The sequence below is a fragment of the Sceloporus undulatus genome, chromosome 4 (genome assembly GCF_019175285.1).
Source record: "Sceloporus undulatus isolate JIND9_A2432 ecotype Alabama chromosome 4, SceUnd_v1.1, whole genome shotgun sequence".
NCBI classification, from domain to species: domain Eukaryota; kingdom Metazoa; phylum Chordata; class Lepidosauria; order Squamata; family Phrynosomatidae; genus Sceloporus; species Sceloporus undulatus.
In genome coordinates, this window is record NC_056525.1 from 198,896,586 (window position 1) to 198,919,401 (window position 22,816).

At 38.1% G+C, this 22,816-nt stretch overlaps 1 protein-coding gene across 1 annotated transcript in view; it reads left to right on the forward strand.

Annotated features, from left to right (window-relative positions):
• Positions 1-22,816, forward strand: part of RP1 (RP1 axonemal microtubule associated) — a 233,926-nt gene that overhangs the window by 68,847 nt on the left and 142,263 nt on the right. The window contains 6 exon segments of the mRNA XM_042461410.1: positions 3,418-3,504; positions 7,891-8,023; positions 8,543-8,694; positions 11,878-12,032; positions 17,659-17,717; positions 19,788-19,832. Coding sequence (XP_042317344.1) covers positions 3,418-3,504; positions 7,891-8,023; positions 8,543-8,694; positions 11,878-12,032; positions 17,659-17,717; positions 19,788-19,832 — 631 coding nt within the window.

Here is a 22,816-nt window from a genome sequence, read left to right on the forward strand (position 1 = left end):
AAGAGTGCTTTTTGTACTTGGGATATCACAGAATGCTTTACAAACTACAAACAAACTCCCTACAATATACGTAAATGTTAAGGATTAATCAGCAATATTTTCCCCTGAATTTATAAAGGTACTTTTGCTCACATACATTTTTCCTCAGCTGATGGAAGGCATCTGGAGCAGGGAGTTATCGTCTTAGCCATCTACTCAGGCCCTGGACTAAATGGATACTGATTTTTTTTTAACCTAAATCCAATTGTTAGTCCAGACTAACAACCAGACTAGACCCATTGAATCAATGTTGGCCTGTGAAGGTCCTATAATTTATCCAGTCTACCATAGTGAGTACTGACAATTGGATTTAAACCACAAGCAGTGCTCTTATATTTTTATCAAGATCATTTGAGTTGTTTTTAAAGAATAAAGGATGCATAATAAGTTATTTATTATGTATCTGAGGTTAAGTAACCTGTCTCACAAAATGGCTTATAAAATAATCTAGGAAAAATGTCCAAGATGGTAACCATGTTACAATAAAGGTATGTTACAATAAAAGCAACAAGGAGTCTTATAGTTCCTTAAGGATTAACATTCTTTATTTGGTGAAAACTTTTGTGGATGTAGTTCATCATGGAGTGTGGCCTCAGTTTGCAAGTTATTACATGCAAGCTTGGGTGTGTTGGGGATGTAATCAGTGAGGTAGGAGGAAATTAAAATGCTGAAAGTACAGTTATTATCATCATAACATCATTAGCAAACATTACCAGGGTGGTAGCACAGACATCTGTGCATAGATTAACTGATTAACACATAGAAGGTGAAAACCTACTTCTGTGCATAGTTTCACACAAGCAGTTCCACATTCTTCCACTGCCTAGCAGGTATCAAGCTGTGAGAAGAAAAGGAGGCAGTTCAAACCATAGAGAAACAGCTGGTTGCACCCCAGTCAGAGGTGCGGGGTGGGGGATGAAGATGAAGATTTCCTCTCAAACTGAGCGCACTTGCCTTTTCCTTGTCCCATAAACTCTGCAAAGTTGGTCCTTCATCATCAATCATGACCCCCACCCCACTACACAGCAGTTCCTTCTGGGTCTTGACAGGAGCCAGATGATGGAGGATTTTGTTGATGGAACAGAAGAGGAAGGGAATAACCCTCTGCACTATATCCAAAATGGAACGTACATGCACATAAACTGTACTCATGCACATGTAAGTTACTAATAGGATGCAAGCCATGTACCTATTCAAGATGCAACAGAGTTGAGATTCTTGATGCATTCTTGTTTTGCTGATCCCTTGGAAGTTCTTTTCTTCAAGATGGCCATCATCAAAGATTTGGAGTATTTGGATAGAGTGATGTGTTCCCATTCTTTTATTTAAAATGTAATATTGCTGTTTCTGATTCTGATGTTAAATTTCTGTCTACCCCCCCCCCCCCCCCCCCCCCCCCCCACAATATATACCCCCCTGGCTTCTTGTTCCTATGTAGGGTATTACTTGCAAATGATGGTATGTTTCAGAGTGGAGGTTGAACAAATGTATCTTTGATGTTGTGGATATTGTTAGTAGTTCTTGCAATGGTGTTACCAGAGTAGACGTGCAGTTGACTCCTGGGTCTGTCACAGGAACTACAGTAGTTCTTTTGTCTGTATCTCTTTTTCAAAGTATTTGAAAGTATACTGTTGATGGTAGTGAGTAATTTTTTAAAGGTGGGTGGCTGCCTATAAGCAAATACAGGACTACCACCCAAGACCTACGAGAAAGAAATGCTACTGAACTCCAGATTACTAATGATATTTTGAGTGGTAATAGCTGAGAACTATAGGTGACAACAATTCATGTTCCATTGTTTTTCTGTTTTGGTTTGACCTGTGATGGGTTATTCATGGATATGATTATGGATTTGATGATCTTTTGGGATGTGTAGTGTGCGTGTGTGTTTTAAATCTGATTTAAAGCATTAAGTTGATGTTCTCCACATTACAGATTTGAATATGTATAGTCTTACTGATAGGCTTGATTGTAACAGTCATTGGATTTTGTGGTATATTCTGAGTGGAAGCTGGAAGTATGTGCAACCTGAAGGCTTTAATGTGGGCCCTATATGTTGATTATGTTTTTCAACAGCAGTGTTTAGAAACTGAGCCTGTTCTGTGTGCTGGTCTAGGCTCTCCTTCAGGGAGTCAGATTTATATGGTCGCTTTACCATTTGTCAACCTCTTTAGTATATTTTTGGCAAATGAAGCTTTCAGCTTTGTTTCACATTCTGCTGAAAAGTTTAGAAATGCTATGAATCCTTTCTGAATCCTATTACATTTTATCCCACTCCCACAACAGTATAAATATGTTTTATAACCTGAGGCTTTAATATTACTGTGCTGCATTTGAAAAAGTGGGGTTTTATCCATGAAAACTCATGCTAAAATTTTATTTCAAAGGTGGTGTCACTGGTGGCATCACAAGGGTTGGTGTCAATGGCGCCTGTGAGGGATGCAGACCACACTGGGTGACACCCCAGAATGCTCTGTGTGGGTGCCACTCCGGGACTCAGGAAGGTCTCCGGTCCGGGCAGGTGGTGGATGGCCATTTCTGCAGCCTGTGTGGCACTTCCCCTGCCTGCACAACCATTTCCCCAGCCCATGCAAGCCTTCCTCCTCCCACGCAGCCATTTCTCCCCCCCCCCATGCAGTGCTTCTCCCACCTACACGGTGTTTCCTCCACCTGTATGGGCATTTCTCCTGCCTGCATGGCTGTTTCCCTAGTCCACATGGCTCTTTCTTCTGCCCAGGCTGCCATTTCCCCAGCCCCAGAAGTCCCACCCCCCAGCAATCCCGGACCCTGCATTGGGTGACACCTGGTGCAGAATGCTCACTGGTTAGTCAGTGTAACTCAGTGCAGATGCCCAGAATGGCAGCCTGTTCCAACCCTCCTTCTCACCCATCCTGTCCTGCTGACTCACTTGGCAGCCCCCCCCCCTTCTTGGCCATATGTTTAGCATTGTCCAATAAATTGAGATTTATGTATAATGAAAACTTTCTTACAGCTTGCTAAACTCATTAAGCTGGAATCATAAATACATTTAGGATTGGACTGCTGTGCAAGTAAAGACTTTTGAATGCTATGCAGAATCTAATAACTCTAGTGATTATAAAAGCTTAGTTTTATGCAGATTGCACACATGTAATGAATCAGGTGATAATATGCAAAATGGTGATTTGAATCCCTCTCTGCCTCCCAGTGTATGGCCTGGTAGGGAAATAATAGTAATCAGGCTCTTAGGTAAGTGAATAATCTCCATATTGAATGGTCCCCTATTTCTGTATAGTAATAGCTGCATGCTACATATACTTTTTAGAGTATAGTTGGTTTTTCGATATATAATTGACACTTGTTCCTCTATTGTATCTATCTTTGTTCCTCACACCACAGGTTGAAATTAAATCCATTGGAAATATCTACAAAATCAGAATAGGGCATGATGCAACAAGCAAACAACCAGAATGGATGTTGGACAAAGTAAGCTTTCTTGTTTCCTGTATTGCTATGTACTGTATATGCATTATCCTACTTGAGAGTATGTATTTTCCCTGGAAAATGATTAACCATCCATTATGAAGCCAAGCCCTCCCTCCAGTCCATCTGCCTTGATCCAGGCCTTGGAGGTAGAGAAGAACTGCCGGACCTCTTACCCTTTCCCTCCACCACTCCCTTCTCCTTCTGTGTCATGTCTTTTTAGAGTGTAAGCCTGAGGGCAGGGAACCGTCTAACTAAAAAGATTGTATGTACAGCGCTGTGTAAATTTACAGCGCTTCATAAATAAAGGTTAATAATAATAATAATAATAATAATAATAATAGTTCTTATATTTATTTCATCACGTATTTCATTTTAAACTATTAAGTAGTAACTATTAGACTAACCATCCTGAAAGCATCTTTGTTAATATTTATTAGCCGTAAAGAATAGACACATTTTCTCTGTGAGAAGCAAATCTTTTTAAATAGCCTAACATTAACTGTTAAGTGCAATATTTACTCTACTCTGAATCTTAAATCCAGCCTACTTACTGAAAGCACAATCAATTATTTTTGTGCACGCAATTACATTACAAGAAGTGCTTTTTTAACTTTCCAAATGGGATTCTTCTGTTAGGAACAGAACAGATCCATGAATAAAATATACTACGTGAACTTTAAAAAGTGTAAATTGCATATTGAATTTGCATTTGATTATTGATGGATGAAAATGATTTATTGTAGTTACTCTTTATTTTATAAATAAGCACATGTCTGAGGCAGGCAGAAAGTCTTTTTACATAGAAACTTGATATGTTTCTTTACTGCAAAGCTTTCATTCATTTAATGCTTTTGTACTTGCTTATCAGTATTTAGTGCATGTACTGTATGTTTATTACCAGTCCATAGATGCTGACTGATATATTTGATTTAAGGTTGTGGAAAATTGTAAAAACATTAAGGGCCTCAATCCACCAACTGTTTCTTCAGTATACTCTTTATTAATTTCAGTGGTGCTTATTTCAGAGTTATACACTGTACTGGCTCTGAGTGTGAGTTGTGCAGTGCCTGACACAAATCTCACTGTTGTCATAAATGCATCAAACAGAATTAGGAAAGTGATACTCTCTGAAACTTGTTTATGCAATTTCAGAAATGATAACAGTCCCTTCCCTTATAGGATTATCAAATAGGATAATATATGTGCTCAAATTCAAAATGGCCTCCTTTATATTTAAGAAGAGCAACAGTAATAACATGAGTTATCTCTTAGGGTTCCTCTGGATGGTGAAAATATATTGGGAAGTCAAGGTTAATTTTGCTAAAATTCTTGGACTTTTTATTTAAATCCAAGTTCTGGTTCTGTTATTCTGGACTATTTTCTGGCAATTTCCAGCACCAGCTGCAACATTTCTCCCACTCTCAAGTGGGTTTTGAGAAATATCAGAAGAATATGTTCCATTCTCTTCTCCTCCTTTCTTTTTTAATTGTAAAAGAGATATAGTACTATAGTGCATGTTTGATATGGCATTTTGCACTATAAGTCTCTAATTCTTCAAGAAAGGAATATTTTAATCAGAGGTAGGATTTAAGATTATCAGTAATTGTTTGGTGCCAGGAGCCTGAAGGCAAACCAGTTTATGGGGAGCAAAATCTGGTACTTTGCTGCTAAAAATGCTTCTATATGATACTCTCCTTGGCCTCCATTTAGCCACTCCTCCCCTGCTGTCTCATGCAATAAAAAGAGAGATCTACAATAAGGAAGGTCTCATTATTATTCTACTTGTTTCAGCCAGTATATGTTTTGAGAATTATTTTCTCTCCCAACCCACTGGTTTCTCCTTTTCTTTTATAAAGGTGGGAAAGTGTTTTGCTGACAGTAGGCCAGTAACCTTGTACTGTCAGGATTGTTGTTATTATAAGCCATCTATTACTTTCATTTTATCTTTATTTATACTTAGACTGGCTCTCTTCCTGAAACATACATTTAATTTCATAATATGCTATACATCTCTATAGCTCTGAAAGCTTAAATGAGGCAAACAGAAACTAAAATACAGTCCAGGTTGTTTCAACATCCCTTACTGAATCAGGAAGCATGAATGCAAACTGTATATGCATTGGGGGCGGGGGGAGAGAAATAATTGATCTTTGCATCATGTGAGCATCTGACTGTACATTTTTTGAAACGGATGATTTGCTCTTGCTGTTTTGATCTAATACATGGTGTGCTCATAGAAACCTGCTTTGATGTAAACATTGCCTTGTCCAAATTTGGGAACTGTGTGGAGACAATGGTCTGGATTAGTAATACTATGGCCCCAATCGTCATGAAATTACCATGGACCAGTTCTATGAACTTAAATATTAACTTTGGGGCTGGTGTCAGGGTAGAGTGTGGGTGTGGCAACTGCACGCCACATACCTTCGCTCCCAAAGTGGTGTCATGCCACCCACCTGAACAGACAGCGGGCAGCATCACAACATTTCTGCAGAACAGCATTTACACATGCTGTGCCAAAGAAACATGGAAGGGCCATGGCGGTGGCAAGGGCAGTTTTTTTTCTGCTGCTGCTTTTGGGGCTGGAAAAATGCTGGATCGGGGCCATGGTGTGTGGTTGCTGTGGCCCTGAGCTGGTGCTCAAAGGGGCAGCATTAAGCTTCCCTTTATCAGCCAACTGTTTTACCTCTTAGTTCAGTGTTGCTCATAGGTTTGTACTTACCATCTAATGACTTGTCCCAAAACAAGACGTACTAAATGCAGAATATCTAAGTGAGAAAAAAACCCTCAATAACTGTGCAATGACAGACATCTACTTTGACGAGATGTTAAAGAAAAGCAAGACACATAGGCGGGATACAAACCGCCATATAGTACGTATTGCATACGTACTAGGGTTAGGAAGGGGCGGTGCGTCCACACACCCCTAACCCTAGTATGTATACAATACGTACAAGATGGCAGCGCCCCTTCCACATGGGCGCCGCCATCTTTACGTACTGGACGCATAGCGTCCAGACATGTCGCGGCGCCTATGACGTTGCGAATGTGCCAGTGGCGCCTCGCGACGTCATCAGTGCGCCGTGGAAAGAAGCGCCGAAATGGAGCTTCTTTTTTGCTCCGCGCGGGAGCCGCGCAGTTTGGCTGCTGCGGCTCCCGCGTGGAGCAAATGGCGCCGGCGGGGGGCCGCCGCAAAGCGGCGGTTTGTATCCCACCATTGAATCATAAAATCATAGAATTGGAAGAGACCACAGGGGCCAGACACATGACACGGGGGGGTGGGCATGAAAGAAGAATCTCTGAATAACTGGAGGTGAACATAAATGTTCTTAGTGGCATCTGGATTTCCCATTTCTAGAGATATCCTTCTCTATTTCCCTTCTGAGGGGCAGGATGACTGTGGAACCTCTGGATTGGGAACACCATTTGAGTTACAGTTGTTTCAGAACTAGAAATGTATGTGCATCCTGTCTTGTAGCTTGGACCTGTACAGATATGTCTGTTTTATTCTAACATATTAAGTTTACAACCTGGAATTTTAAAACCATGAATTAAGAATAGCATCTTATATTATAGGGGGAACCTAGACATTAGAAATAGATAATACAGGTGGATCTCCCCTTCCCCCATGTTATGTGCCTTGTTTTTCTTTAACATCTTGTCAAAACAAATAATATGTTTAGCACTTTCTTTAAAAGCTGAAGTTCTTTGTCAAGTGGTAAAAGATGTGTGTATGTCATAGGATGTGCTTGTCCTCACCTAGGTATCTGGCATATAGAAGGCTTTCTTATGGGTGTGCGCACTGGAAAGACCAAGTGAAGTTAATTTGCAAAACTTGATGCTGACGAACACTTCTTAGAGGAAATTCTATGTATTTATTTTTATTTATTGTTTATTGTAAAGAATACACATACCCCTAAATATCTAGATGGACTTTAGGACTAAGACTTATAAGAGAAGCTTTTGTATTTCAAAGGGTGACCTTCATGTAAGCAAACATGTAACAAACTGTAAATCAGTGCTTCCTAATGTTTGTCCTTGCTGTATATCAACAGAGGGAGCTGCACCAATAAACACCCAGAGTTTTATACAATGGAAGAAACCATCAAAATTGCTTTTGCTAAAATATTTTATGTCAAAAGAAAAATATTTTTAAATCCAATATTCAGAAACAAGATTGTTTGCTTCATAATTATATATATGATAAAAAATAAGTTTTTCTAACAGTTCATATATTATCTGGATTCATTTTAGCATTTGATGGTATTTTAATGGTTACTGCAGGTAATTAATTTATTGTGTATATGTTGTTTCCTAGCCTATCACAAAAGTGCAGGTGTGCAGTTACAAGGACATCAAAGCATTTTACTCCTGTTTCTTCCATAGGTGACACTGCACCACTTGAAGAGTGGGAAAATATTGAATTTTCCAGCAAACAAATGGCTGTCAAGAAACCGGGGGAATGGAGATACTATATGTGAACTTCCAGTAGTAGAAAAAGGAAGAAGCCTTTATCCAAGTAATCATATACTTCTTCTTTAAAAAGAACTGCACAGTGGAAAACACACAGTTATCACAACAATTGCAGATTATATTGTCTATCACCAGATTATAACAATTATCACAAAAATTATTGGGCATAATCCAATTGATCCTTTTAGGTTCATTAGGTTTTCTGGGATTTATTAAATTAGCTAACATTGTATTACAACATTTATAATTTTAAAAAGTAAATTATAGATAAAAAGAAATCACATGAAGATAACATAATTCCACCCTGCACTTAAGTCCTTTAAACTAAACATGCATGGATATTGTTATGCAGTTTAGTAACAAAACAATCTGGAAAAGGTTATTTGTTTTTAAATCTTTTAAAAATCTTTTGTATCATCATGTTTTAATTGTATTTTGTTTTAAACTTGTTACTGTTCTTCGATACCATGTCAGCAGAAAGGTGGAGCTTACAATAAATGATTTAATCAATTTCAAATTAAGTAAAATTATTTGTAGCTTTTAAAATGTAGATCTCTTTCTTTAGCTGTGAATTATAAGGTCTATGTGTATACGGGACAACTGGAGCAAGCTGAAACAGATTCTTCAATTTATTTGGGCATCTATGGAGAAAGAGGTGACTCTGGATTAAGACTTCTTCACAAATCCAACAATGCCATAAAATTTCAGAGAGGAAAGGCGAGTATGACAAATGAAAACTCTGTTGTCTAACTGCACATAAAGTGAAAGGGGCTTTTAATACAGGGCATACTTGACATCGATATTGAAAGGAACTGAAACAGATTTTGCACTCAAAGACATATAACTTCATTTACCAGCAGATTATTAAATCATTTCATACATATTCTTCAGTACATTTGGTATCTTACAGGAGGAAAGAACATTAGTACCAACAATGAAAGAAATAATTAAAAGAAGTTAAAAGATACAGAATAAAAACAGAACAGAGAAAAAGAAAACAGTGAGAAAGACTTTGGAGATGGGTATAGAAAGTAAAGAAAAAACCCAAGGGGAAACTACACTCGGTTATTACACTCAAGAAATATGCATAATATCAATGTCTGTTGCAGATAAACACATAAAGACTACATGACTCCTCTTAGTGGAATTACTTACCGTGTAGAACACACACATCCAGTAGTGTGTAGTACTTTACTGGTATCTTCCAAACTGAAAAGAATTGCCATTTCAGTAACCTAATTTCAGGACTGGGTACTGTGAACACACGCTGAACACTCAACAGGCTATGATGGCAAAGTAGAGTGATTTATGCTGATACATCTACAGAGGCATCCTGATATTTGGCAAGTCAATTGTTTTATCTTGGTTGTGTTGACTGTCTGCTGTAATTCTGTCAAAAATTAATCAAATCTTAGGCACAAAAGGTTGTAGAGAGTTTGATGTGACTTGCTGCATAGCACGTTAGTTCCCAAAGTATGAATATGCAGTCTGCAGCTTTGCACATAGGAGACACTCCTAAACCACATCTCATGTTTGTTACTGTGACATTACAAGGAAGCTGACCCACCTTGCTGTTGTGATGTTGTGTCTTGGAGTTCTCACATTCTTTTAGTGCAGTGCATCCTAAATATACATGAGGAGATGTCCTCAGGAATGGACTAAGTGTATATATGTTGTCCTTCTGGATACACCAGCTATCCTAAACCCTAAAATTGGAGAAGCCACTTCACTATTACTACTGCATCCCCCCCCCCCCTCAATTGCAATAGTCACTAGAAATGCTCCCTTTTCTCTATGATTTCTGTCCAATTTTTTGGGCCACATCCATCCATCCATGCATTCAAAGTAGACATAAACATTCATTTGGCTCTTGCATTTTTGTTCACTAAAGATCAATCTTGAATTGCAAAGGGGGGATCTAGATTTGGCTCATGAATTGTGGGGAGAGGTAGTTATTTATTATCATATTATTATCTTTGTTAATAAACCACTATTTTTAAAAAAATTCTGGAACTCAAAGCAACTCCATTTGCTGACCCACAATGGTAATAAAGAGATCATACCCAAGAAGTTGGGTTGAATAAGGGCCACTTTACTGACCTACTAAACTTTTAAACTGATCTAAACTCTGTGATAGGCAATGGGAAAGAGCAACCTGGTGGGGGAGTCACTGAAGCAGTCTCCAACAAAACCTTTCCTTAGCTACTCCTGGACAAACACGAGAGCCCCAAGAAGAACCCAATACCTGGGTTGCTTCTCAGTTGTTCTTGCAAAAGAAGGCAAACCCAGGAGATCCCTTCTCTAAGTCAGTCAGTCATTTATTATTATGGCATACAGCCAGTACAAGATAAAATACAATAACAATGACCAAACATCTGTATAAACAATATACTCAAAATGACCTTTTACAAACAGGTACAAATATCAGCAAGAAATCTAGAATAAAATAAAGCTCATTGCCATGTGTCAGTTAACAGGGGAATTTAGAAAAGTTGTAAAAATATTATAAAAGAATTTCTGTAGCATAACATGTAACAGTCAACTGTCAAAGTATCAATTCGTTATGGAGTGCTTATTGAAGCAGAATGTAATACTGTATTAATGAAATAGTAAAAAAAAAGATGCTACATCTGTACATATAAAGACTGGCATGGTCAAACAATTTATAAAACACCCTTCTCTAAGTTGTATGATTTAAAATGGGGTACAGTCCCTGAGCCAGCCCTACTTCCCCACCCCTTGGTCCTATGACCTAAAGAAGCAGTTCCAGAGGCCATCCCATCACCCAAATGGGTGCCATGGGTACTTTACTCTTTGCATTAGCTGCCAAGTGCCATCTGTTTACAGAGCCACCAAAACAACTTCCTGTTTCCTAAAATACATTGAAGGGTAGGCAAAACTATTAAAATAAAATAAAAACTCATGGAAAGGGGAAAAAATTCCTACCTGGCCAAGAAATGACCAGCAATGCTGACACTGCACAAAGAGCAGGCAGGCAGGTCAATCCCCAGGTTGAAAGAGGAAGCGGAGGGGTTGGGCAGAGCCTAATAAATTCTGTGGCTCTGTCCACTCATTCTCAACATCACAGGGCTATGTGCCATGACCTTTAACCAAGTCTCCTCTTACTTCGGCCCAGCAAAATTAGTTCCTCCCCACAGTGCTATGTGCTGTGGTTCCAGAACTGACAAATTAAAACAAATGTAGTTAAAAGCATTTACAAAGACATGAGTAAAAATACATAAAAACACTGTTAAAATGCAATCAAGCTATCCATAGATATAAACCTTCCTAACAGAGCCACTAAAAAGGAAAAAAAGAGAGAAAAACTGGTGTGTGGGAGGGAACCCCAGCACACAGTACACTATTAGAAGCTGTTGCAGTCTGTGAAAATGGTATTTTCACTTGCTAATGGAAGAACAGGAAAGAGAATCCCAGGGTAAAAAAATTAAATAAATAGCACCAGGACCTGCTTCAGTTACTCATCCTTGAGAAAAGCGTATGTATGAATCCTAGTGATTTCCTACTAGTGAGAATGTTTTCTCACTAGTTTCAGGAACTGCTTAAATCAAGCTATCTCAGGGCACATTAAGACTGATCAAAAAGTCCCAGATTTTGTTCCTGTTCTTTCCAATTTTATAAACTGACCTGGAAAGCTAGGATAAAAAAAAGTCTCTGATCATACTAGAGGCTGATGGGAAATATTCTGGGATAAACAAAACATGTATGGATATCTGCAATAAAACCAGAAAGAACAGTAACAAAATCTGGGACTTTATGGACTTTTTAATTAGTCTGGCTGTATCCTCATTTTACAGCATCATATTTCAGCACTGAGTTGGTTGTAACATTGTTTACTGTTGTCTACACTAATGTGCATGTAATCTATTTGTTGTCTTCTAGACTGACATGTTTGAAATACAAGCTGTGTCTCTTGGAAATCTACAGAAAGTGCTGTTGTGCTGCAAGGCATATAACATGTCACAGAACTGGTACTGTGAGAAAGTAATCATCAGAGAACCTGAGAAGAACTCAGAATACATTTTCATCTGTGAGAGGTTGTATTTAATTAAAAGTCTGAAAGTACCTTTCCAAACAACACCTTATTTCCTACCAATTGACAACTATTCCTCTCTCTCTCTCTCTCTTTCTCTTTCTCTCATTGTTCTTGCTCTACTTTCTGGAGTGTATAGAATTCAAGTAATGCAAATTCGCTTTCTTTTGGATGAAGAAATCACTGTACCCTATAATGCTTTGTAATATTTGGGTTTGTGTACAAGATGACACAGGTGGAAGCAGGCAGCTTATCACCCTAGAAACAATTAATTTTAATCCCCCCGGCCTCACCAAAGAGCACCTTCTTTTTACTTTTAAAAATATTTTTGTATTAACCAGCAGATCTTCAATTCTTTGTGTATACTATTACTTTTCGTTACATCTGTGAAAAACTAACAGAGTATACAATCCACATCACAAATCCAAGATACATTGGCAATCCATGGTAGTTACATTAATTTGTTTACTCATGTGTATCTTGTCAAGCTTATTCATGTTATAGTCACTTTCATTAATGAATTAAAAAATTCTATGAAATTACCTTCCTTCCTTCTTCTTTTTGTTATTTTCCATTCTAGCTTAAGATTCTTCATTATTGTAATTGTTATAAAGTGTAACCAATGTGTATTGTACCTATATATACCCCATCTTTACTATACCAATTATATCCCAAAGCACCTCTGCTTATACAGTGATCAAATATAAATATCATGGTTCATTCCTTGCTTCATTCATAACCATATCATCTAGTTATACTTTTCTACTTTGTCTTTTCCATCCCTGGCTATTTCTTTTTCTAGTATTTTTCTAACTGTTCCCACTTTGCTTCAACTTTTCCCCCACAGATTTATTATTGATTAAATGTGTAAGCTTATCAAGTTCTTTAATTTATACCAGTTTTATGAACCAATCATTTATTGATGGTATCTCATTTTCTTTCCACTTTTTTGCATAAAGAATACGAGTTGCTGTTGTCATATATAGTCTTATTTATAGTATTATTCTCCAGTGTTTTAATTCCTCATTTTTATTTTATTTATACTGTGTGTCACATTCAGTTAGTGAAGCTCCAGTGTCATTGGAAACATTATTCCTGTTATTTATGTACTTTCAATATGAATTTTTGATGCCACCATATATGAAGATAAGAGTCTATATTTTGGTTGCACTTCCAGCATTTGTTTTCTGCTGATTTATATATTTTGTCTAGTTCAGGAGTTAAATACCACTTTTGCAAAATTTTTGTGTAGTTTTCTTTCAAGTCTTGAGAGAGTGCAACTTCTGTGTTCTCTCCCATGACTTTCCTCACTGTTCAAGAGTTATGGATTCCTCAATATCTAATCTCCATTTGATTATTGTATCATTCGCAACCTCTCTCTCAAGCTCTAATAATATTTTTTTATATAATTTTGCTATTTCGTGTCTTGGCTTATTTGTCAGAATTTTATTCATTTTTTCCTGTTATTTCAAAATCGTAAGTTTCAAATCCATCTTGTATTTGTAGAGAAACCAATTCCTAATAGCACCTTCTAAAGTATCACAGTAGCCTTCTCTTTGCTGCCTGCTTCCATACAAAGAAACAAAGAAACCCAGAAGTTTTATTCCATATCACAGACCTTGGCTAAAGTATGTACTAACCATTTGGAAAGACCCAATGGCCACATAGGCAACTATTTCCCCAGTACAGGAGTGGGCCAGACAGCATCCCCCAGATCTCCAGATGTTTTTGGACTCCAGCTCCATGAATTCTTTTTTAATGGCTGTGATGCCTATGGCTGATGGGCGTGATAGTCCAACAATGGCTAAAAAAGTCACAGTTTGCCCATCCCTGCCTTGCAAAAGAAAGCTACATCTGGATTTGGCTGAAAGGTTTGACTAATAAGAACTTTAATCTATTCTCCTTAGCGAAGGCAGGCAAATGCAAAAGACAATGGCACCCCATTAATATTTGTATAGAAAAAAGTGTGGTCTTCTGTTAAACCATTAGAAGTGCAAAATCCTCTTCTCTCATGTAGCTGGCCATTCAGCCCTTAACTGTCCTTTTTCAATCTCCAGAGTACTCAGTGAAAATTTTCACATCAGCACTGGTGTAATCGCTGATAAAATGCTGGTAAAACGTCATTTGCAGAGCAGCATTTTCCTATGAATGGAAACTTTGTGTTCATAGGGAATTGCTGTTCCACGAATGATTCAAGGACGTTAGCTTCTTACCTCTAAAGAAAGAAAAAAATTCAGGCTCACTAACATCAGCAAGATAATCACATGACTTGGAAACAATGAGAAATGGAGCATTGTACTACAGTTATTTGGGTACAATTCACACACAGAGGGTTGCGGTCCAACCCCCCACCCCACCCCAGAAAAACCCCAAATAAAAGATTTAAAACACAAATTTAAAAAATTGTTATTTTATTTATACCTTTTGAAACAGCTGCTTAGAACCCCAGTGTTCCATAAAGCCTAACATAGTGAATCCAGAAAGAGGGACTTTCTGATTTGGAAAATATTATGGCAACAAGTATTGTTTTTTGTTTTCTTAACTGCCCTGGAGTCAGTCTTGACTCATGATAACCCTGTGGGTGAGACATTTCTAAGATGCCCTATCCCCCATTACTCTGCTTAGGTCTAATAAATTCATGTCTGTGACCTCCTTAATAGAGTCCATCCATCTACATTTGGTCTTCCACTCTTTCTACTTCCCTCCACCTTTCCTAGCATTATTTCTTTTCCAATGAATCATGCCTTCTCATTATGTGGCAAAGTATGACACCCTTAGTTTAATCATCTTGGCTTCAAGATCTCATTTCTTTGACGTTTTGGCTATCCATGGTATCCTCAGCACTCTTCCTCAACACCTTATATGAGTTGATTTTCTTCTTATCCACTTTCTTAATTTCCAGATCTCACATCCATACATGATAATAGGGACTGCAATAGCTTGTACTATTCTACGTTTTGTGCTTAGTTGTATATATTTGCTCTTTGGGACCTTTTCATATCTGCCCGCCCCATTCTTGCACGCAATACATAATAGAGTATCATTTTTAGTATACATGCCTCTAACACTTGTACTTTAAAAGTTGCTGTTTTCTTTTTCAGTCTTTCAGCAAAAGATATTATATTTCTTTTTTTTAAAAGGTGTAGTCACCTTTTTAGCCACCTCAAACAGTATTTTTGGCAGAAAGGTCCAGTGCAAGTAAACAAAGAGTCCATTGCCTCTCTGCTCTTAACCTGTGGTCTGCTAAGTCTCATGTTCAAAATACTTTTCAAAAACAAAACCTGATTTCTTTTTTTAAATAAAAAAAGAGAAGGAAAGAAAAAGAAAATTTGGCAGTGGGGAAAGTTGTGCATAGAATTCCAATAAAGGGTATGCATATCCATTGTTAGAAGCTAATCATTGGTCCAAGAATGTATTTTCTTGGAGCTGCTGTCTATAACATACATGTTTATGCGTATGATCTTCTAAGCATTGGATGCTAGATGGTGAATGTTTATCTTTCCAAACTTGAAGGCTTTCAGCAACAGTAGAAGCATGAAGAATCCATCCACACTGACCATCAGTTAAAATCCAAGTTGCCGGATAAAAAAGTACATGTCCCTCTACAAATATCAAAATATTTTGCTAATATAGAATTAATGCCACTTCCCAAAGTGTCTGATTTAAAATAACTTCTGTATTTTTCAGCTATCCATTTCTCTGGTTCACTCTATTTTTAGAAGCCAAGGATTTTTGTTTTTGTTTAGCTTAATTGTGAAAAATATGTCCATATATAATTAGCAGTCCTTCATAAGATCTAATGCCTGATTTAATCAGGCACTTCATATATTTGATTAGATAGGGCCCTTTACTGGTTTGAAGCTGAGCATCACCATCAAGGTGCTGTGTTCCCTCATTTGCGTACCTAATGGGAAATTCTTTTAAATCAAAAAATGCAAGATGCTTGAATATTTTAACCTTGTCCAAGAACTCAACAGTATGCTTTTCCTTGCTATGCTACAGGGTGTATGTCTGGAAAGCACTGGAAAGTACTAACTATAGTATTTAGCCTTTCAACGAGTCATCTCTTTTTATCCTTTTGCCTGCCTAAGAAACGCACCTTCAATCTAGCAGTGCTGACCCAAGACAGTGACTACACTACATGATGTCTTTCTCCTACTTCTTGCATCTTTCAACCATCCATGCCTTCATCTATATCTGATCATGGATGCAACTGAGTCATGTCACTTCAACCCACTATATGGCAGAGCCAAATCTGCAAACCAGACTGGATACTTTGGGTTTCTTAAACCTTCCTTTGCAATAGATTATGACATCCAGTATATTTTTCTCCCCTCTGTAAGCAATACATTTTATTCTAGGTAAAATAAGTGTTAAGCATTTCCAATATGAAGCAATATGAAGTATTTCTGCACAAGAAAAGCCTGCATAAAAGGCCATCTATCTAACCTCTCTGTTCTACCAAAATTGATTGAAGTTGGAGTTGTCTTTTTTTATAATGCTTGTAACTTACATGGCTATTCTAATTCCGGCTATGTTTGGGTTGGATCCACAGTTCAAACTTTTAAAATGCATTGGGCATTGAGAAAAATAAGCAGTGCTCAGAGAAAGAGAAAGGACTGAGCATATTGTACTTCAATTGGCTTTCCAAAATGAGAATTCTTTTCCCCAAACTATACATTGCAACTACCAATTTGAAAAGTGATGTAACAAATCTCATGTACAGTGAGTCCTTAGTATCCGCTGGAGTTTGGTTCCAGGGCCCCCTGTGGATTCCCAAATCGCTGGATGCTCAAGTCCCATTAAATAAAATGACATAGTAAAATGGTGTCCCTTTTAGAATGCCAAAATAAAGGTTTGCATTTTGAAATTTTTATTTTATTTTATTTTATTTTTGGAATATGTTTGATCTATGAATGCTCAAATCTTGTATAAAAGTCTGGGGATATGGAGGGCTAACTGTAATAACAACTAAGGGCTAAACTATACATGACACTACTCTAATCATATTTTGCCTTTCTGTGCAGAATACCCCGGTCAGGACCTTAGCATTGTGTGTGTGTGTGTGCTGGGGAGGGAGGAGGTTTTAAGTGTTTGATGACCATCATCTGAATTGGTCCACTGCATGCCTGCAGGTTACATGAAAAAGTGGTCCCATTTGGTTTAATACAAAAAAATCCCCTCCAACAAATTTCAGAAGGAGAAACCTTAATACACATTGGTATCTGCAGGACTAAAGCTTGCCATGTTAGGTTTTCAGTCTAAAATTAGAACTCCTAGTTATTTCTAGAGGAAAACCATACACTCTCACACAAACCATTTGGTGTACATGTGTAATTTTGCCCCTTAACTTTTTTTTTTTATTCAACTGATATCTATGTTTTTCCTTGCCTTTAGGTTCTGCTCCTAAAAGGATGTGATGTATTGCCTGATCTCTCTGTAAATTCAGAGCATGATAGTCTGATGTATTTCATGCAGAAATAATGTATTATTTTGTGTTAAGGCTCTGTCGGAGATAAGGAGCATCCTGTGCAGAAACATCTTCACATTAAGAAATTGTTTCAGTTAACATTATATGTGAACAAAACAAAACTGATGCCATGTTATTTCCTTCTCTCTTTATTCCTTAGATGGCTGCCTAATATGTCAGAAGGCATAATTCATTCAGAAATAGAGCTCTCCCAACAAGGTAAAGGATATGACTGTAATTTAGAAGTTGAAGATGTAATCTAAACAAACTTATGAGGGAGTAAGCTTCACTGGATGCAGTGGTACTTATTTTAGAATAAACATGCATAAGCTGCATTGAAACCTCAGAGTAAACATGCATGGAGTTGCACTGTAAATCAGTTTGTGTTATTTTCACACTGATATTATCTGAACAATCTGATTGCAGGCATTTTGTGTGTGTGTGTGTGTGTGTGTGTGTAATTGCACATTCTTGGCAAAACTGTGCTCCCCCTCACAAAGAAAGGGCAATGTGAAGAAGGGCAGAGTTCTTATCCTGTTCTGGTTGTCCATGGTAAGTGCCATTTCAGGGAGGGATGCAAGAATATTTGAAAATATTAAAAAAGAAATGGTCAAAAACATGCTTTCAAGATGGCACCCATGGAGCATGCAGGCTCTCCACTCTCTGATCTTGACAATTCTGATCTTGACAGTTCTATCTTGACAATTCCGATCAGAAGAATCCTGACCAGATGAGAATCTGCATTTCAGAATTTATTCTGCACAATATAATAAGTTCAGGACTTATTCTGCACAGCTACTTTGTAAAAGAAACAGATTTTAGTTTTGCACAGAAATATTAATTTTTGAACAGAAAATGCTGTTTATTTCACAGAAATGCTGTAATTTGGGACTTATTCTGAACAAAATTGTAACAGCCTTTTCTGCATAGGAAACAGCATTAGAAATATTATTTTCTGTGAAGAGAGTGCTGTTTTCTGCACAAAACAACTATGTGTGACGTTTGCACAAAATAAGTCCTGAACTGTGATTAGAGTTTGAAAACTGTAATGTTTGAAGACTTTCTTACAATGGGAAGAAAATTGCTACAACTATTCTTTGCTTCCTCTGAGAAGAAAGTTAGTGAAGAATTACATCTCTAACAAGGATGGATCAGTTCATTTCTATGGGATGCCCATCAACAAGATGGGAGAACAAACTGCCACCTCTTGCTTATGTCTCACAGCATCTGGTATTCAGACTTTTCTCTGCCCATGTCCACTGCTCCTACATTAGCATTAAAAGGGATTATAAAGGGATGTCTTGTTAGAAAGCTTTTGTTGCCTTTGAACATGGAGTTACTCTCTTATCTTCATATGTAAAGATTATTTGTGTGATTGCAGGCAAAGTGCAATGCAATTTTTATTTCATCTCTGGCCTCATACTTGCAATAGTTGGACCATATTTGTGCCAACCACCCTGGCCTTCTTTTTCTCTCTGAAGAAAATATAACCTCCAACTACCTTGATTAATCATCTGTTGTGCCTCTTTGTTAGCTGTTTTTAAACTGTCTCAGTTTCTCCCTCCTCTTCTTATTTTCTCCCTTCTGCCAACTTATTTGGATTGCTACAAACTGAGTTCAAAGTGCAAAAGTAGTTTGCACTCAGTTAACCCAGCAGTGGAGAGAAGAGAGCAGGGGATGGAATCTTGCCATTCCCAGTAGGCTCAGGCAAATATCAGAAAACAAATATCTGGAGCCTTTCCTAGCTTGTATGGTTTTCCTCATTAAAGTTTGCCATCTTGACCACTCTCTGATGTTGCTTGGCTACATATGCTCCAGTTTTCATTTGTAAAATATTACCGAATATGAAAACATTTTGTGGTGAAAGGCAGAGACTGGTGCAGGATTACTGATCATTAATTAGTTGCAGCAGGTTTTCTTGGATCTGTAGCTTTGGATTTTTTTTTATATAATTTGTTCTTACTGGTATCTGATGGGGTGGACCATTAGGCTTTTTATGTCCAGTGTGCCAGGGACCAGCATGATATTTTTGCTCACTGGCTCTTTCTTTCTTTTCTGGAAACTCAACATGGACAACTAGTACCTCCTTATTCTGTAGTGATTTTAAAACAGGTAGCTCTGCTCTCAGTTGCTTTTGGAATTTAATACTGATTCATGAAAGAAATATATTTTCTTCTGCAGGAGCAGAAGAGTTAATACCATGCGAACACCTCCTACCTCCTGCCTTCTACTTTTCATTGTAACCTGACAACTCTATTATTAACTGCACTGCTGTTTTATTTTTGGCAGAAATGCAAATAAATCATCAGCCAAAAATGCAAGAGGAAGAAAATGGTAAATTATTCTGCTGCTTTCTATCTTTCAATCAAGAGTGGTGCTGAATTAAAATGTGTGGTGGTGGTGCTGGTTTGCTTATTGTAACTATTACCTTCATGGTCAAAAAGGGGTGGTCATGCAAACCAAGTGAAAATATTGATAATGCCATTAGAGATGTAAATATCTATAGAGCTCTCTTGCTGGGTTGGCAGCATCTCAATTGTAGATGTTTATTAAAAAACAGTTTCTCAAGTAATGTCCATTATTTAAAGTAAAAGCCTCTTTATCCATAACTTTCTAAGCTCATCTTTCAACCTTGGCCAGATAAAAATCTGATATTAGAATGGCTTGTGAATATGTTACAGTTCAGAATATGCAACCAAAGTAAATATGCTGTATACCCCCTCACTTTGCTCAAAGCCACTGAGGAAAGAACATGGCCCCATATAAATAAATACTACAGCATTATTAACTAGGGGTGTATTCAGATGAATCCTGAGCCAAATTTTGCCCTTTGAACAGTTCTGGTACTGAAGCCGCTTTCACAAAAATCAAAGCAGGATGTTTCAGAAAGCCTCAGTAGCACATCATGCCATGCCATTCAAAGCAGTTCACAATTTAAGATCTTAAACAAGGGGTAGAAATCATGTAGCATGTTGCATGTTGTTGGATTGAAACTTCCATCAACCCTCACAACTGTCTATGCTAGCTTGTGCTGCTGGGAGTTGCAGTCCAACAGCATCTGGAAAACCATACAATTACCAACTCTGAAATAACCCAAAATAAGATTTCTACTCTATATTTCAATATTTGAAAGTATTTCAAACAGTTGCAATGGGAAGAGAATGAATACAGGTGAAATTCTGTGACAGTCTAAGAATTCATGCCTCCTTTCCAAATGTGTTCTGAATGGCTAGAAACATATAATTACAGGTATACCACAGTTAACAAAGTAGAAGTATTCCTGGTCCTTACTTATTTAATAGAAACTTTGGGATCAGAGGTAGAAATAAGATTTTTCAGCAAACTGAATTTTATTCAGAACTGTCACTGTGTACATGTGAAATGAAACTTCCAGGTCAGGAAAACCCAGCATAAATAAACAAAAACATTTTGATTTCCTAGAGACCACTTGAAAACTTCTTCCAAAATTATCCAGGATGATTCCCTCCCCCCCCCAGCCTCCACTTTTCTTATGATTTCCATTCTAGTGTTGAAAGATACACATGTATGCCTTTTCAACATGGCAGAATAATTAGTATGGAAGGCTAACCTGCTTTCCCCTTTTCTTTCTATTTTGCTCTTCACACATGATCAGTAAGGGATTCTACAGGCAGCTGTTTACCTTTCTTGTTGTACATAAGCACACACAGCTACAGCAGGATCACTGAAAAGAACTGCATTCTTTGCTAGGCCAAGCTTTATTGCATTGCTTACAGCAGACAGGAAATCTGGCACTGCAAGCCTGTCTTTCTTCAGCCTTTCTTCACCATCCTTCCAGTGCCAGTGCAAAAATAAAACCAAAAAAACAAACACCAAGTTACCTGCTAGACAGAAGACAAGAAAAGGAGGGCTGGGCAGGGCTCCCATAAAAAGACAGTAAAAAGGAGCTTTCTGCCCCAGATGGAGGCCACGGCAGACAAATGCTGCAGCCTCTGTGAGGCTTAAAAAGAACCTACTCCCAGTGGGTTTTTTCCTCCCATGTGTGGGGTGCAATTGGCATGCTAGAGCACAACAATGACATCCATGTGATGCTGTGCTGTTTGGGCGCTGAACCGCGGAGACGTCATTGTTGGGCACTCCGTATAAACAGCGGCACACAAAGATGGCACCCATTGGTGTGCAGTTGGGCTTGGGAGCATGCAGACACTCCACTCTCCCAAGCCCTACTTTTGGCCCCAGGCCTGCACAAAGCACTGTTCTGTACTAGGCCTTTGTTAACTGAGGCATGACTGTATATGCCAATCATCTCAAACATCTTTTCCCAGTGGGAATTATTTCTAAGTATATGAGCATAGGATTAAACTTTGAAATGATTTTGAAGAAATAAAAGTCTCATTCACAAATATCCATCCCCCCACCCTTTTATTTATATCCCACCTTCCTCCTGGGCTGGGACTCAAGGAAGTTTACAAAACGCAGAAAATTACAATAGAAGCACATTATTGCTTTTATAAAAATTGATATTAAAGCAACAGAATTAAAACCATTTATAATTTTACTTTAAAGCAAAGATTAAAAACAGTACAGCACCATTAAAAGGCAACCTTGTCCTGTTCAAAATTTCCAAGCAACAATAGCAATAGCACTTGCCATTTCTATACCACTTCATAGTGAACTAAGCATTCTCTAAGTGGCTTACAATGTGTTAGCAATTGCCCCCTGCTGGGCACTCACTTTACTGACCTGTGAAAGGATGGAAGGCTGAGTCAACCTGGAGCCCTGTGGGTTTGAACTTACAACATTGTGGCTGAAGTACTGGCATTGAACCACGGCACCACCAGGGCTCCTTACTGGAACAGAAGCTCTTATTGGAATCAAAATATCTTTAAAAGAAAGTAAAGAAGGAGCTATCCTAACTCTCATAGGGAGGGAGTTCCAAAGTGTGGGCACATCCACAAAAATGTCCCTCTCATGTTCCCACCACATATGCCTGTGCAAGTGGTAGGATAGAGAAAAGTACCTCTCTTGAGAATCATAGAGTTCAGGCAAGCTTATATGTAAAGATATATGTATTTGTCTTCAAAGTGCCTGGCCACTTATGGAGGGAAACAGATGGACAGGAAGGGGCAGCTTGAAGCCGCCCCTTCCAAAGACAAATTGGGGCCATGGCAAACAGATGCTGTGGCCTCAATCCAACTTGAAGCCCGCCAAAAAAGGAGCAGATACGATCCACGCCTTTTTTTGGCTGGCAAAAAGCCGGCCTTTCCCACCCTGCCATAGCTTGAAGCTGGCTTTAATATGCTTCAGCATTATGTGGTGTGTAAATGCCATGCCACCGG